This window comes from Hylaeus anthracinus, unplaced genomic scaffold (assembly GCF_026225885.1).
Source record: "Hylaeus anthracinus isolate JK02 unplaced genomic scaffold, UHH_iyHylAnth1.0_haploid 2, whole genome shotgun sequence".
Taxonomy (NCBI): Eukaryota; Metazoa; Arthropoda; class Insecta; order Hymenoptera; family Colletidae; genus Hylaeus; species Hylaeus anthracinus.
Window position 1 is genome coordinate 6,283,494 of NW_026534838.1, and position 17,740 is coordinate 6,301,233.

General features: G+C 42.4%; 1 protein-coding gene across 1 annotated transcript in view; it reads left to right on the forward strand.

Moving 5' to 3' along the window:
- LOC128892998 (forkhead box protein P2-like) overlaps positions 1 to 17,740 on the forward strand; it is a 371,825-nt gene that overhangs the window by 103,784 nt on the left and 250,301 nt on the right. The window contains exon 2 of the mRNA XM_054153696.1: positions 7,758 to 7,811. Within this exon, the coding sequence (XP_054009671.1) occupies positions 7,758 to 7,811 (54 nt within the window). The remainder of the gene's footprint in view (positions 1 to 7,757; positions 7,812 to 17,740) is intronic.

Below are 17,740 nucleotides of genomic sequence, written 5' to 3' on the forward strand. Positions count from 1 at the left end.
TGATATGCAACATATATCTTGGGTTTATAGGGTTATTAAGGACTTCATCCGTGTCTCATGGTAGGATTACTACGTTATTATCCTTTGGTAAGTGGCAGGTTGGTCGACCGACTGGTTAGTCGGTCCCTTGTAAGGAAGACCAAACATCGTCTCCTCCTCGCTCTCGGTCCCTTGAGCCACCAGCGAACTAGTAAGACGTTCGCTCCCTTCGAATCGTCCCGTGGAATGGGACCCAGTTGCGAATTTGACCCTCGTAATTAATTTATAACCGCCGTTCTTGTTGCGAAGGCGGTTTGGGTAAGCAGAGAATGGCTGACCTTGCACGGTACAGTTCTACTGAAGTTTCGGTCAATTACGAATGGTACACGAAAACAAACTCATTCTCGCTCTAGCACTCACATTCCTCTCCATGATGAGGGTGAGTGAGGATGGAAAAGATTTGAATGATGGTATGGATGGATGTAGGGTGGCAGGAGTGTTAAGCACTCTACAGAGGCAGTTCCACCTTTTTTTATGCTTTTGAGGTTAGAATAAACAATTCCTTTTTTTTCGTGAGATTTGAATCTTCTTCATTCTTGAGATGATTGTAGAATTAAATTGATGGGTTAGGTCTGTAGGAACAATTCATGGCATTATTATCATGTAACATTTTTATTAAAAATTTCTTTCGAGCACAAATGATGTCTTCAGAGAATTGAATATCAACGTTCCAGACATTGGAAAACTAATTTTATGGGCTACTTTTCTCATGTCTTACGTATCTCTACATGTTCTTTTATGTATGACGTATTTAACTTCTTTTTCGACCAGGTCATTAATAGATCTGCATCTTAAATATTAAAACTGCTGAACCAAAACTCGCTTGCAAAATCTTTCCAGACGTTTAGTAATCGCTTCGACCTCGTCGTTCTAACTCACATTGTTATATTACTTCAAGCTTCCAGTCGACGTAACCCTTTGCATTCGAAGTCACTTTGTTGCAGGATGTGCTAAGAGGAATCACGTCGTATTAAATAATGTATCATGAAAAGCATGCAATTTCTTGCAGTTTAATTTATTTATTCGTGCTACTTGAATGGAAACCTACAAGCGAGTGTACGCCTTTACCAAAGTTCCCTGAACATCCAACGTCCCCTTAGAGGGGACATCCGAGTGCAAATGGTTAAAAATGACGATATCGTCGCCAGATCGATTCCACCTCTCTCTGGACGTACCAGACTGCTCTCTGCTGTTAACAATGTCCCGTATCCATGAAGTCAAAGTTCCGAAGTCAATTAGAATTCGAAGTTCTCCAATGTACAAACGCGCCGAATCTAAACGAATGTCGATGTGACATCCATGTGAAGGCGCGAATCGCGATACACACGCGGTCTAGGTGAAATGAAATATGCAACGGCGACTAGTTGGCGGCGATTAATTAGGCCGAGCGTACGTAGTTGATAGTTCAAGGGAACGAACCGAGGCGTACGAGAAGCGAAACCAAAGAGGAGGCAGTCAGCCCTTGTGCTAAGCATACCGTGGGGGCTAGGGATAGTAATTGTATACGTACTGAGAGAATGGCAAGGTAAACAAAACTATGTAAGATTGCCCCATTAATATACATATCTCTTGGTTCAGTTGGGCCGTGAGAGAGCCGACCGACCCTCTCGCCCGTGCTTCCTCCGTTGTGCCTGCTAAAGGGGCGAGAGAGAGAGAGAGAGAGAGAGAGAGAGAGAGAGAGAGAGAGAGAGGGTGAGTAGTCTTGGCCTTAGACTCCGGGGTTAGGCTCGTTCGAGAGCAAGGAGGGTACACAATGGATATTGAGACCATAATTTACGGCTGATTGTTCGCCCCCGCGATCTATGGATTCCACCATCCACCCCCACCCCCTCTGTCCTTCCTTCTCCTTCGACCATCTTCCGACAACTCTGGCCCCGCGTCGAATTTGCGTTCGGTCTGTAATAAGTACCGAGAGCGCCGTGTGTACCGAGCGTATACTCAGGCCACGGGGGAGGCATTAGACGAATTCCCGCGGAAACGGTACGGCCGCGCGGATACGGAAAGACTTTCGTGCACGTAATTTCTGGTGGCGGACTTCTTCCGCGTGTTAACGATCCCGAGTATCGTTGGAAGTCAAGATTTTACGGCGCTCGAACAATGCAATTTCGTGTCATCGGTCAGGAATCGGTCGTAAATTTTTAAGTGACCTCGATGAGCCTCCGGGCGCCGTTTACTTCGAGAATGTTCCAGCAACTGGAAGCCACGAAGGGGAAAATGATCTTTGTACAAGAAACTTGTTTGATAAAGATTGAATAGCATTTGGAAAAAGTTGAATCGGTGAAAATGTTGTGGATATAGCGACGTTGTGATAGATTCAGATTGGTTTCGTTTTTTACACTACGTATTGCAATGGAAAATGTAGTTTTTATTTTGTACACGTCGTGTTGCAATGAAAAATGTAGTTTTTATTTTGTACACGTCGTGTTGCAATGAAAAATGTAGTTTTATTTTATACACTACGTATTGGATTGTGAAATGTAGTTTTTATTTTGTACGCTACGTATTGCAATGAGAAATGTAGTTTTTATTTTATGCATTGCGTATTGCAATGAAAAATGTAGTTTTTGTTTTATACACTACGTATTTATAACGTTGATATTTCAAAACATATTTTATAATTTTTATTTTTACCCTCGCGATACAAATTTGCGATGTCCAGAATTTAAAAATAATAAACACGAAAGACTACTTGTACTTGATTCAACTTGAATCGTTTTCATTAAAACTAAATCACGTATATTCTTAAAATATGAGTACATATGAGTACAATATTCCTTTAAGAAAATACTCATGAATTTAAAAATAAAAAACACAAAAGGCTACCTTAAAATTTACAATCAACTCTATCTTGTCCCCTGATACATTCGAATCAAATAAAATCTATCAAACTTCACCTCCACACGTCTTTCAAGCCGTCCAGTGACAACCCGAAGGCCATGTTCGACTAGTTACAGTAAGATCCTAATCGAGTCACAACCATAGGTACATTATTCTACTTTCCTGGACGAGACTTTCCATTGATCGTCCGAGCGAACGTTTGCTTGGTCAGGGGACGATTCACTCGGCAAAGATGCGCGTAAAAACGTGTACAGGGCAATATTGACGGAAGAGGTAGGTCCCGATAAAAGTGGGGAACCCCTCCCCCGCCGGTTCTTGAAGGGTTTAAACGCGGCTCGATGGAAATCCATTCTACGCGGGCGGGCTTTCAGCAAAGAAAATATTGTCCGCGATGCGAAGCGATAGCGAGGCGGAACTTTTCACCTTGCCTCGGACCCCTCTTTTAATTCCGTACGTTGCTGAGCGGCGGAGCAGCTTTGTGCCAGAGAATGTACATTTCTCTCGCTGAACAACCTCATTTGTGTAATCCTCGAAGCTTCGACAACAAACTGTCTGCGGGCATCGGAACGATGCCGAGGGTGCGCGGGGGTGCGAGCGCGACATTAACGTACTTTGTAGTTCGAATCTCTGTGGCAGTTACCGCCGCATCGTACACCCCCGCGTACCTCTCGTCTTCTGACCTGTCCCCCTTTTCCTCCCCCATTCCACCCATCGCCTACGAATCGCTCACTTTTCTCCCGCAGCCTCCTCGTTCTGGATGAAATTGCGATTGTAATAGCAATTATCTTATTTCTACTATCGCTCCTTCGTACTTCGATTCGCGACACACGGACCCAACGTTATTCGATTAATCGGTCGAATAAACTAGACGTTCGTGAATAATTCGGCCGTTGGGAAGATATTCGCATATGTCAATTATACATGGTTCAGTATGTGAATTTTAAATTTTATCTTGTAGTCTGCATTACGACTACACTTTTAGTTAAAAATTAATCTGGAATTTAATCTGGAGTGTATATTCTAACAATTATAAGTTTCGATTTGATAATCATTTGAATGAAAATGCATTTCAATAAAATTCTGCTTGGTTTAGTATCAGAATTTCTCCTGTCTCTTTACACTCATTTCTCTATACTGTGTTGCTTAGCCAATTGAATTCCTTGCCGTCTCTAAAACTCACTTTCCGTATTTTCCAAACAAAAATCATTTAATTTTCACCACTTTCGATTTTTGAAGCTGTCTACATTCCAATCACAATTTTATTTAAAAATTAAATTCAACTACTCTGGAATAAACAGTGATGGGCAAAACCCTAGGCTTCGAATAAATCTGAAGTTTGCCGATATGTTTGTCTCGTTTCCTCTTCCGAATATTTTCCAAAAAAGGAAACAAGACAAACACATCGGCAAACTTCAGATTTATTCGAAACCTAGGGTTTTGCCCATCTCTGGGAATAAACAGGGTGTCCCAAAAATGTTGGAGGTCCTTAAAAGGGGTGGTTCGGGGGGTAATTCGTTGAGGAGATATTAAGAGAAAACCAAGAAGAGCACGTAGTCCATGCTACTGTGACTGTCTAGCGCGGGCCTAAGCTACTGCGGCCGCCGAGCGCGTAGCCTATGCTACTATGTCTGTCTAGCACGGGGCCTAAGCTACTGCGGGCGCTCTACCGGCGCCGCGCTCTGATTGATCGGGGTTTTCTGTTAATATCTCGTTAACGAAGCCTCGGACAACATTTTAGCTAAGGGAAAAGTTGATTCAAATCACCCCCCGAACCACCCCTTTCAAGGACCTTCAACCTTCTTGGCACACCTCTGTATATTCTAACAAAATTCTGAATTAATAATCACTAGAATCAAAATGCACTTCAATAAAATTCTGCATCGTTTAGTATCACAATTCCTCTTATCTCTTTACATTCATTTCTACATTAAGTTGCTGAGCCAATTAAATTTCTTGCAATATCGGGAACCCGCTAGTCATTTTCCAAACAAAAATTATTTAATATTCACCGCTTTTCGATTTTCGTCTCAACGCTGTCTGCATCCTGGTTTTGTTTTATCTCTCTACCTATCCTCCTCTACTCTTTCTCTCTCTTTCTCTCTCTCTCTCTTTCGCTCACTTCGCTTCATCGTCCCGGATGAAAATTGCGATTGCAATAGCAATTATCTTATTTCTGACTTCTTTGTCCTTCGATTCGCGACACACGGGTCTCGCGATGCGAATCAGAGTGAAGCGACGCCGAGGGAAGAGGACGTGGATGCACGGGGAGAGGGTACCGGTGGAAGGATCGCGAATAGAATTAAACGTTGGCGGTACGAGTCGGAAAACCGTGACGCAATTTAAGTCGCGGGACGGTTTACTGGAGCGGAATGACGAGTCTTTTAGCTGGATATTGCCGCGGCGTGAGTTACAACGATCTCGGTATTGTTGCATTTTTCATTCCCCAATTATTAGCATGTCGCGGGCGCGCGCAACTCTCAGCAAAGGACCTGCAAATTGACTGCGCGGGAAAAACGTAACTCCGTCGGGTTGTGCGGGAACAGTAAACTTTATTTCAATTTTCCAGGCAAAATTGAAGCGAAACGTTCGCCGCGGACTTCTGACACGAGCATTGCTGGGAATGGTATCATTTAAATCGCTCATTCCGACGAACCGTTTCGAAATCGAAACAGGGGAGGTCGACATGAGATTTTAGAAAATTTTACGATTTGGATGAGACGAATGATGGAGGGATGGATAGCGTAACACAAAAATTATTCGTTCAATTCAATTCGATCATAAATCAACTAGTATTCAAGTAATTGCTAAAAACAAAAGTGATCAAGAATTAATTAAATAACTACTTTTTAATTCAAAAGTAATTGTTCAAAATTGTAATGAATACAAAAATAATCATTACTTTGGAGGTCTGGTTTAAAAGAAGCAAGGAGCACGGAAGAAAACTTACACGAGATAGTCCAACTTAAAGATACTTAAAGATACACATATTTAGACCAACATCTAGCAATAAGGATAACCACATAAAAGGCAGTCGGTAATAACCAATGATCGATGCGACGTTAAATATGTAAGGAAAAAGAAAAGTTCAGAAACACGATGAAATAATATACATTATTTTCTAAAATTCCCTGTATAATATAAATTCATATAAATATTGCAAAAGCTACTTTCCTTTTCAGGAATGTTCTTACAAACATAAAATTGTACGACTATACCAAATGCTTAGACACATAAATTCAAGATTCTTCAAAAAGTGGATCGATCAGTTAATCGATTCGTGAACGGCTCAAATTATTCCTCAGTCTTCCTACACCCTCGCGATCAATAATTAAGAGCATTCGAATCCTTCAAGACGGGATTCCAGAGATAAAGTTCATCCGAACCAAGCAACCGCGAAAGTCTGATGCACTGGAGACCGAAGGGGAATGGGGTTGTCCAAGGGAGTCCCAGCTCGAGTTTCACCCCGAAATTCGCTCGAAGTAATCAATATTACATCCCCGCGAAGATACACGCGCGAGGATGCGTGCAAACATTGTACACGCGTGCATTGTTGCTCGTCAATAGGGGAAGGAGGTTCAGGGGTGTAAGAACAGTGTAACAGGGTGGCGAAGGGGGGTAGTTGGAACGGATAGGAGGTAGAAGAGGAGAGGGCCAGAGGAAGGGGTGCCAGAGGATGGAGTTAGAGGTGGAGCAGAAGGGGTTGAAGGGGGCCGCGAGGTTCATACAACGAGGGCTCCAGCCCGCGGGGGTGAACTGGGAGAAGGAAAGGGGTGGACAGCCGGACAAACAAAACCCTTGCTGCTTCATTTCTGCCCGTCTGGCCAGACACCGACCCTTTATACGCGCGCGCTTCCGTCCTACGCCCGGCTCGCTCGTTCCCTTCCTCCTCGACCAGTCCCCGGAACCTCTCAATGCTCCGTCGAGTTGTACTTTCAGTACGTTACTTTTCGAGTTCGTTAATTAACGGCACCGTCGCCTCATTGGGCGGGCTCGCCTCCACTCGAAGGCATACGTCGGAATGGCTTTCGACTCAACGGTCACCCTAAATCGCGGCCGCATTGTCTTTGGCCGACCGGTGCCCGAGCTTAGGAGGAACCCAGTCCAGGGAACTTAATTGGGAAAAATTGATCGTTCTCGGTCGATTCCAATTTTATTTAAGCCGATGTCGCGTTGCGAGGTCTGGATTATAGTTAGATACTATTGAGGTTACGAAACTAGCTCGTAAAGTGTCGATCACTTATTCTAGTATTGCTTTACTCGCGAGATTATTAATAGAAACAAAATTCAAACGATATTGAGGTTATGGAAGAATAAAATATCGCGTCGCGAGAATTTAATGTAAAATATTTAGTATTCTATTTGTGTTATTGCAAAGAATGCAGTTTTGATGAAAAATGGAGTATATAATTTTTGTAACTATAGTAAATACAATTTTACAACTTCTAGTGCAATTTTTAATATCATATTTTCGTATGTTTGTAAACAAATTCTAATATTATATATATATATTATTACCAAATCAATGAATAAACACAAAATATTTACATATCTTTATTTTATATTTTTTGGGCCGCGATAAAAATCACAATCATAAATGGGGTCGTGAATGAAGACAGTTTAACCCCTTAACTTATGACAACGTGCGAAAATCGTGATACAGAATATGAGTCACGCGTGAAAAACACGAGTCAGACAAGTCGTATGAAAAGGCGCAAAGAACTTTTTTCCTGATTACAGCATCCTACAGTAAATCGTAGGTCAAAGGGTTAATTCATAATTTTAATATTCCACTCATTTAATTCCAAAAAAAAAAAAAAAAAAAACTTCAGCAATCAATTATCACGACTCGTTTTAACCTGCACGTTTTCTTGTTGTTCCAGGTCAGTGGTGTATTCTTCCCAGGCTTCCGAGACAGGGTGTCGTGGCGCGTTAATGTGAGTTGAACGACATTTACGTACGCGACGGAGGCGACATTTTCGTTATTACGCCTGTAATCGAACGTCGCGCTTCCGCGTATTTTTAGTAATGTCTTGGCCATATCTGGCGTAATCTGCGCGAATATTATTTCTGGACGGGATCCAGAACATAGTACGCAATGGCCGTTAGAAGCGATGGAGAGAGAGAGGGTTGAACGAACGCGTGGGGTCGGCGACGGTGCTTTACTCCCCGTCGTTTTAGGGGATGAACGATGCGAGACATCGATAATCGCATTTGTTGTACGACCGACGGCACGAAACTTTCGGAATTTCGTCCGGCCAAGAAGCAAGGGAAGTTTACGACTTAGGAAGTATTATACAATATTATTCGAATACTCCCCTTTGTTTCCTTCCGCCCCACCTTTGTGTTTTCTAATGCCTAAGTCCTTGGCTTTCTCTGCGCGTGCAAGGAAATCTCATCCGTTCGAATGCCTCCCACACTTTCGTGTCAACCCTTGAATGTATCCCTCATTTTAACACGTTTCTGTTTTTGGGAGTAGAGTGGACAAGTTTGTATTGGAAGGATGGTAAATTTCCCTTTTAGAAATGTTAGTTGTTTATGTTTAGATCTTTTCTTTCAAGACGCATTCGAATATACAATTTTGTTTTTCAATAAAACGTAAAGGTGTGTGTATATATCAAATTTATATAAATAACGTTATTATATTTAATATCCTTCTATTTCTCCTTTCACCTTTGCACCAAGTTCACCTTTTAAAATGATTAATTATTTAGATTTAAATTCTTCGATTTAAAAGTCATCTATTTTAAGAATTAATTCATATGATGCATTTGGGTATAAAATTTTATTTTTACACAAAACATAAACGTATCTGTATATAACAAATTTATATAACTAATTTTCTCTAATGTATTTAATATTATATTCCTCAATATATTTTCCACGAGTCCAGAAGCATTTTAAAAATAACAAACAGTTTACCTTTTGAAATTATTAATTATTTAAATTTAGATTCTTCGTTTTAAAAGTCATCTATTTTAAGAATCAATTTATATCATGGATTTGGATATACAATTTTGTTTTTTAACAAAATGTAAATGTATCTGTATATATTAAATTTATATAACTAACATTCTCTATTATATTTAATATTCCTCAATCAATTTTTTCACAAGCCTACAAGTACTTCAAAAATACCAAATAATTAACCTAAAAGAGATACCAAAAATCCAGTACTCCACTACCAAATCGCATACAACCCCTCGAAGAATGAACCTCGAAATCTCCCTCCACCCCCAGAAACACTCTTCTCGCAGTCACCCCGAACGGAATCTCTGCTCCTCGCGCATTCCGCGGCACGCGTTAATTGCGAGAAACAAGAGGCGCGAAGCTAGAAAACAGAAAGCGTAACAGCGTGGTTTATATTCTCACCACACCCCCTGTACTTTTTTCTCTGAAGAACACTCGGCGCCAGAGTGGTAGCTAATAACATAAACGAGGAACACAGAGCGCGTTGGCCTTCTTTTTCCGTCCGCCCTCTCTCTTCTCTATTTTTTTTCTGTTCCGCGCCGGGCCAGCCGCTACGAATAAAGTGGCGAATATGGGGTGTGAAATGCATGTCGGTTTCACGGGGTTGCCGGGCGTAATAGCGGGGACAGAAACGCGCGGAGTCGGGCTCGAGTTGCAGGAGTCAACTTGGCCGCTCATTGGCTACTTGCCTGCGACCGCCGCTCGCGAAACATTAGTATTCTCTGCTAATTAAAATGTAACTGAAATTGTAATGGTCTGCGTGTGCCGACGATACGCCACCGGGAGCGGTGAGGGGGTGTAGAGGGGTTGGAGAGGGAGCGCCGCGGCGGTGGAGCGTTACAACGCGCCCACGGTAACGGACGATGTATGCTTTTTCATGCTCGGCTTGTGGACTGAATAGAGGAAAACGTCCGAGCGTTCTGTAAAAAAGACTGCGATTGTTCCTATTACTTTTGCCACCCCTCCTACGTCGTATCGCGAATTTCGTTACGATAGTCGCCGTGCTGGCAAGAGGGACGCGGAATTACCCTGGACGCTGTGTATTCTGTGCTTGGAACTCGCATGGGAGTTGCAATCGGGAAAAGAAAATGGTACAACTTTTTTGTATGTTGACGCTAGGTTTTCGGAGATTTCTTATCTGATTTCTGGTAATAAAGGGGTGATTTGATGGGGTGAGGTGGGTTTGATGAAATTAATTAGGAGGCTTGAGAGGATATCAATTTGGATTATGATTGTCCTTTTTGTGTGAATAAAAAAAAGAATGAACTTGTAAGATTTTGAATGGGTCACGGTGCTCTGTAAATGTAATGTTAATAGGTAATTGTAATAAGGAATACGAAGACAATATTTTACTGATACTTTGAAATGAGTGACGGTCTTTTATATTGATTCTCAAATGGATTCATAAATACAACGTATATAACATGGGCTACATTTGGACTTGAAAAAAGACTGAAATGAAATTTATCAAAAATAATAACTTTATGAATCTCTCGAGCAAAACTAAAGTAGACATGTGTGACGGTCTCATGTATCCATTCCTAAATGGATCCACAAATATACTCTATGACAGCTTACATAACATATCCTACATTTGGACTTGAAAAAAAATTAAAATAAAATTCATCAAGAACGATAATAAAAATTAAAGTAATTCCTACAATATCGTATGATTTAAATAACAGTGTTATTAATTCCTATTCGAAGGAAACCTATCACTCATCTCTTAGCATCGTTCGATAAGACCTTTACGACCCCTCGAATCACGCTACAATTTTCACCCCTTTCCCGCGTTATCTCCTCCCGTCTTTCGAGCTCTTGTTTTATTTGTTTCGCTTATCCGCGCCGTTTCGCGAGGATCGCGCAGATTTCGCGGCAATTTACTTTATGCGCGTTACGTCGTTTTCCACCGCCTCGCTTCCATCGTACCTGCCCCTAGAAGGTATCGTCCCGTTCGACTCCTACAGGCTCACCCTTACGACCGTCTTACGAAGCCGCACACCGACGAAACGACGTGCACGTACACGCGACCCCCGAAAGCCAGCGCGGTTCTATCGTCGGGTCACCCCCGCAGTGGCTGTTGAAGCTCTTCTGCACTTATTTCGCGCTAATTCACCCCTCAAGACCGCTTACACGCCCTCCCCCTTCCACGGGCATCCACCGAACCGGTTAGCTTTTTTTTTCTCACGTGCCGTGAAGCAGTTCTCGTTAAGCGGCTAAGGGTGAACTCGGTAAAGAGGGGTTGTAAATTCATTGACTGGCGAAAATACTCCCGACGGAATTCCCGGAAGCATCTTCCCGGGGCTTCTTTCGTTCCGACGACGGCCACCCCCTCGATATCGTGCGTGGAACGTGCTCGGATCGCCATCGAATTAGGACGAGGCGCTATCGACTTTCTGTCGCCGCGATCGTTCGGGCTCAAGATTGGAATACTATTGACTTGACAGGGTGAAAGTGATTTTTAATTTGTGACAGAATCTGGGGTTATCTTTATTTATGGCATGCAGGTTTGTTTCGTTGCTAATGATACAAAATTTCGTAAGAAATTTTTGACAAATATATATTTATAGTTTTTGGCAACTCCAGGTTCTATTTATAGGAAGAATGAAAGAAAATTTTGTACAACAATATTTTTTTAAAAATCATATACTTCAATGCATTTCTGTCGAAACCTTCTAATAAGTTCTACTAAATTTCGGCTATGAAAACTTAACTTCGGTAAGAGAATTCTTCTAAAACCTAGTATCAAAAACCATCCCCTAAATCCTAGACCATCTTCGCAATCTTACACATCCAAAATAAATAAAAATTCTCCAGAAATGATAAATAATTATTAACTGTGTATCCAGAGCGCAATTCCCTGGCACCCTAAAATTTCCTGAATCCTTACACTCAAAAATTCCAACATATATTTACAACTTCCGCTGGTCCTCGTAAAAACAGCACTCAAGGAGTGATAAATAATAATTCCCCAACCCCGTACCTACCCACACCTCAACGAACAGAACTTTCCCCGCACCCTAATATTTTCCGAATCGTTACTCCTCCCCGAGATTTAACAGCGCGTTCGCGGTACCAATGATACTATTCCACGGTCCTCCGAAAAGAAATAAAAAAAAAAAACCGTAATTACGATCTAGGAAATGTACGGTTCGACCCGTTTAAAAACTTAAAGCTCGTCCATTCGCGCGGCGGTGTTCGTTGGAAGGGCGCTGGCGGAGAATGGGCGCAAAAGCTTCGTCGAAAGGATAGTGGTCGGGGAGGGAGGGAGGGAGTGGAGGAGGAGGAGGAGGAGGAATCGGAGAAGGGGAGGCGACTGTTAATTGAAAACTACCGAAAAGCACAATTGCACGAGAATTATTTCTATTCATTAGCCGGGTGGTCGGCCGGTCGGAGCCAGCCGCCGAAAAACTTTTCCTCGGCCAGGCGTTTTTTTCCTCCTCTTTCACCCCCCCCCCTCTCCTCCTCTACGCTTGGTCGTCTCCTCGCGGCGTCCTCTTCCCCTCTCCCACCCTCTCCGGACCCCTCTATCCGCCATTCGCGCGTGGTGTAATTATGTAACATAAATACAATCCCTCTCGCGACGTAATTTTTGCGGTATAAGCTCAAAAGCCCGGGCCTCCCCAGCCCCTCCCCTCCCCCCCCCCCCCCCCCCCCCACCCGTCAGCGCGCGTAGCGGGCTCTCCTCGCAGAGAGCTTTTTCAGGAACGCTTTCGCAAATCAATTTATGGCGTAACGCGGACGTTCTCATTGTCCGCGGCTACTAGCCGACGGTCGCCTCGTGGCTAAACCTTTTGTACCACCGGCAGCCATTGTTGTGACAGAAAATTATATCGTAATGCTTATTTACGATGGAAACTCTGAGCCGGCCCGGGGGCTTTGTCGGCCCGCTTGTCAAGTATTAAATGCAAATGATCCTTGGCGACGGAGATCCACGAATCGGTAAAAGCCGGTCGGAAATTGCCGAGCCGCGATTTCGGTGACTTTGGTTCGAGGAGGTAGAGGATGATGGAAGGGGGTGGAGGGTGGTGGAGGATAGGGGGTTTGTTGAGACGTTTTGGGGGTCGCAGTATTTATTTTTGGTTGTGTAGGATTGTTAAGGAAGATAGAATTTAGGGGATGGTTTTTAACACTGAGTTTAGTTGCGATGTTTTGAGGGTTGAAGTATTTATTTTTGGATGTGTAGGATTGTTAAGGAAGATAGAATTTAGATGGTTTTTAACACTGAGTTTAGTTGTGACGTTTTGGGGGTTGAAGTATTTATTTCTGGATGTGTAGGATTGTGAAGAAGGTCCAGAATTTAGGGGATGGTTTTTAACACTCGGTTTAGTTGCGACGTTTTGAGAATTGAATTACTTATTTTGAACGTATAGGATTGTGAAGGAGGTCCAGAATTTAGAGGATGATTTTCAACACTGAGTATTAAATTTCTTTTTCTCAAAGATTTCCATAGGTTAAGTTTTATAGAATTTATTCGATAGTTTTGACATAAATGAATTGGAGTATATAGTTCATATAAAATATATCGTTGGATAAAATTTTCTTTCATTCTTTCTAACAATTTCTAAATCAAACGAAAATAATCTCACCCCCTGATTAATTTCTACAGTCAATTCCATATGGACTCATACCCTTTATATTTAATGAAGAATTTGATCTAATTCCACATTTCCAAATAAGGTTTTCATTGTATATATAAAAGTATGAAGTTTATTCATGTAGAGTCAGTCCAATAAATACTCGCACCCTCTGTGTTCATCAAAGAAATTTGTCTATAAAAAATGAAATAATTCAGGTCTGAAAGGGTTAAACAAAAAGAGACACATAACACAGTATTAATGTACATCTACACTAATAATATAGATCCGACAATAACATTGTTACCCAAAAGAACAAAATCCAATATCTCCCTTCAAAAACCCTTCGTTACCCTTCCAAAATCACTCTCTTGAAGTCTTTAAGCTTCCCTCTTAGAGATCCGTCGAATTCACCGCAAGAACTACAGAAATTCCAAAGTGTCGGCGATCCGCGCCATTCATCCCCCGAAGCCTCGAATTTCCGTCCAAAGGACGCCGGTCCTTGCAACGGGGACAAATCCTTGTACAGGGTGGAGGCCATCGAGCCGTATTCACGGGTGTCGTCGTCGAAGCTAGGCGGAATCCCGCAAAATAAATCGCGTCTCACTGTCAGTGATCCCCGGTAATATTTGTCTTTTCGCCGGGGCCATTTTACAAGATTCCCTATCTACTCGGCTTTATAAGCGAGGAAGACGTGGAATCGGCCGGGGCGAGGGGTGACTCGGACACAACCGTCGAGTTCACGTGGTTGAGACGGGGTTGAAAAGGTAGTCGGGCGAGGAGGAAGAGGGTGGAGCAGGGTGGCTGGGCATTCCGTGTGATTCCAGGACGGGGGTGGAGAACGGACGGTGCCGGCGAAAGGGAAAGAGTACAACGGGACAGGGTCCCGCGGGATAAAACGGGCTATCAGATGCGAAACCCACTGCGTCGAAATGTAAAAGCTTCCTGACAAATCGGTTTCTATTACCGCGTCGCGGTGGCTCGCCTTTTTTATATTGATGGCATTATTTTCCACGGAGACGGGAGACCGTATTTTCTGGACACGTATATACGCGGTATCCCGGCGACCGAGTACGCGATCAACCCTCGTTTATGAATCCCGGTTATTTGCCCGGGAAAATTAATGTGCGCTTACCTTCCCGCGGTCGTGCCGGTATATATCAAAGAAACGGACTGACATTCGATAAAATTGGTTATTATTACCCTTCTTATTAAGTCCTCAAGGGGTTACGGCCGGCGCGCTCTGTACCGGGGCTTCGTTTTACCCTCTTTTAACCACATTTGCGCTGGAACCCGTGGAAAATAGGCGAACGAGAGTAAATAGGTGAAAATAGTGGAAACTACTGTACTTTTTATCGAAAAGAATCGGCGTGTCTACGACGAATTTGTTTCTGTCGTTATTCGTCTACGTCGTCGAATTTCATGTATTTTTATTTTTTGGGGGACAACGTTTTGAGAAATTCTAAAGTGTGTGTTTGATTGTAATCGTTAACGTACTATATCAATTGCGAAATTATACTACAGTAAATTATAAGTATAAATAATGACTATAAAAATAAATTAGTCTATTGTTTTGTTTGGAATTAATGGATTATTAAAAAATTGGAACACATGAGCCCTTTAATTTATATACACATACATAACATAAAATATAAAAAGGTATTTAAATTAAAGAACTTCTATTTCATTACTTTTTTTCATTTATAGTTTCGTGTCCTTTTTTTAAGTTATGAATTTCAGGATTCACGGGAGTGATTGGCTTAGGGTAGTCGTCTATGTCCCGTAGCGGAATGAGTCTTCCCTGTCCCACAAAGGAAGCTCCCCATGTCCTCGGGATTCGCAGTCACGTGTCCCGTATAAAAAACAAAGTACTGTACAATGATGAAAGAATGTAATAGAAGCCCATAGGCCTATGAGTGTTTCATGACCAAATTCCTTTCGAAGTTTGTCATTGGACGACATGTTATGACATCCTGCTATGTTAATTATCTCTAATAGGATATTAGAACGTAGCGAAATGTAGGTAAAAATCAGGTGACAATAATACTCCAAAAATGTTGTGAATCCTTTCTTGAGCATGTTTACAAATTTGACTTAGTCAACTCATTTCTGTTATGCAAACAAAAATTTAAGTATTTTTCATTGATAATGTTTTAAAATTTGAGTATTCTAACCCATTTCTGATCTACAAAAAAAGATATTAAAGCCCAATTTGAGCATTCTTCCTCGACAATATTTTAAAATTAGAATATTCCAACTCATTTCTGTTATAGACAAATAAAAAATTCTAAAACCCTTTATTTCTTCTACATAGAACAGTTCTCAGATGACCTCATCGCATCGTCAAAAATCTGACGAAAACACAGTCGAATTCCCTCTGTTCCACAGAGAACCTTTGACGATACTTTCGTCACCTGGAACACAGCCCGTCCTTCAGAGAACCCAACCAAAGGCATCCTTTCATCTCGCTTTGACGTCGTCTCAATACAATCACGTATACGTAGGTGTGAATTTTGAAACCAAAAAATAAATTGCGAAGGTGGTCTCCTTTCCGTAAACTCACGAAAATAAAAAAAAATAAAAGAAAAGTCGGGGTGGTTGACCGAGGGTAGACCGTCTCTGTCCCGTAGCGGGAAGAATCTTTCCGTCCCACAAAGAGCGGTCCCCCGATGTCCTGAGGATCCGCAGTCACGTGTCCCCCCGTACAAAAAAAGAAACCAAGTGCACGTACGTGGAAAGAGCCCGGATGGGCGAGAAGGTGGCCCGCGGTCGGAGGTGGTAAGGGGGAGGTGGTTGGGCAAAAAACATCCGAAAAGAGGTCCGTGGGGCTTGATGGTGTGAGAAGGTGCAGCCAGACAGTCAGACAGAGGAGACAGACAGACAGACATGCGGGAAGGAATGAAAATAATAATACCCAGCGTGGCCCAGGGCCATAGGTGTCAGTGCCGGCAGGAAGGAAGGAAGGACAGGAAGGAGCGCGTTGAATTTGTCATATGTAAGTTTCACCCTCTCCGCGGCCGCGCACGCACCAGCCGCCCGCCCCTAACTCTTGCGCCCTCGCGCCCCGAAACGTATCGTCCGGGAGGAATTATTTCAGAAAGGTGCCAGGGAAATCGGAGGGGGGCCACGTCGAGATTCGGGTCCTTTGCGATGCAGCCGTCCCTTCTGCCCGGTTTCTCGCGCGCGTTACAAAATGTCTCCGGGGTATATTGAGATACTGTCACCGAATTTTCTCCCGCAACCCCTTGAGATCGCGGGCTGCGGCCGCACGCGTTACTTTCGTCCCCTTTTTCGTTTCAAGGCCATTGAACCGAACCCCTACCGCTGGCTACCCTGCCAGGTGCTCGTGGCCAAGGGAGGTTTACGAATTTTGGGAGGGGTAGGTCGTCCTACGACGTGAAGATAGTTGTCTTTGGAATTATAATTGTATCGTGCACGTGGACGGATTTTGACGTGCTCAAAATAATTTTTTTGCTTGACAATTATCATAATACAATGCAATAGTTATATATTCATATATTCATATAGTGTAATAGTACTCTGTGTTGAGTATAAATGAAGCTTCACTTTTAAATTCGTTCTTCTCTTAGTCAGGGGTGGATCAAACATTGACGTTCTTAAAATAATTTTCTATAGTTATATAGTTATATATGTAGTATAATAGTCTTCTGTGTTAAACATAAATGAAGCTTTATTTCGAAATTCTTCCATCTCTTGATTATCCAATGTTGTAACTACATGTCAAACCAAACGCTCAATAGATTAAATATTAAGGAATTGTACAAATCAGTTCTGAAGTTTTGAATAATTAATACCAAAAATAACAGAAAAATGACAATTTGAATCTAAACTTTCCTAAATATTTCAATCTCAAAACAAACCTTTTTAAATCAATCTACCTTAATACGATCTGACATGAATATGATCACACCTGTTGTGTCTTCAAATCGAACCCCATAAATAAACAAACAACATCCCAATTAATACACTCAATGTACCATTAAAAATTCCCCAAAACAAACTCCCCGTAGATAAAGCGTCGGAAATATCACCAAGCGTAAAAAGCTCGAACTTGCAACCCATGATCCGACCAACTCGCGAGCTGCGCGATACACGCTCTCGAAATCATTATGTCATATCCACTTCATTTGTCCAACCCTATCGCGCGTATCCGTCCGTGCGTGGACGCGCGGTGCACTTGCGTTGCTAACCCCGTTGAATGGAACGTATACAAGCATCCGTTCGCTCGCCCAGAGCTTTTCGCTATTTTTTTTTCCCAGGTTTTAGACCCACCCCGCCGTCAAACAACGGAACGAAAA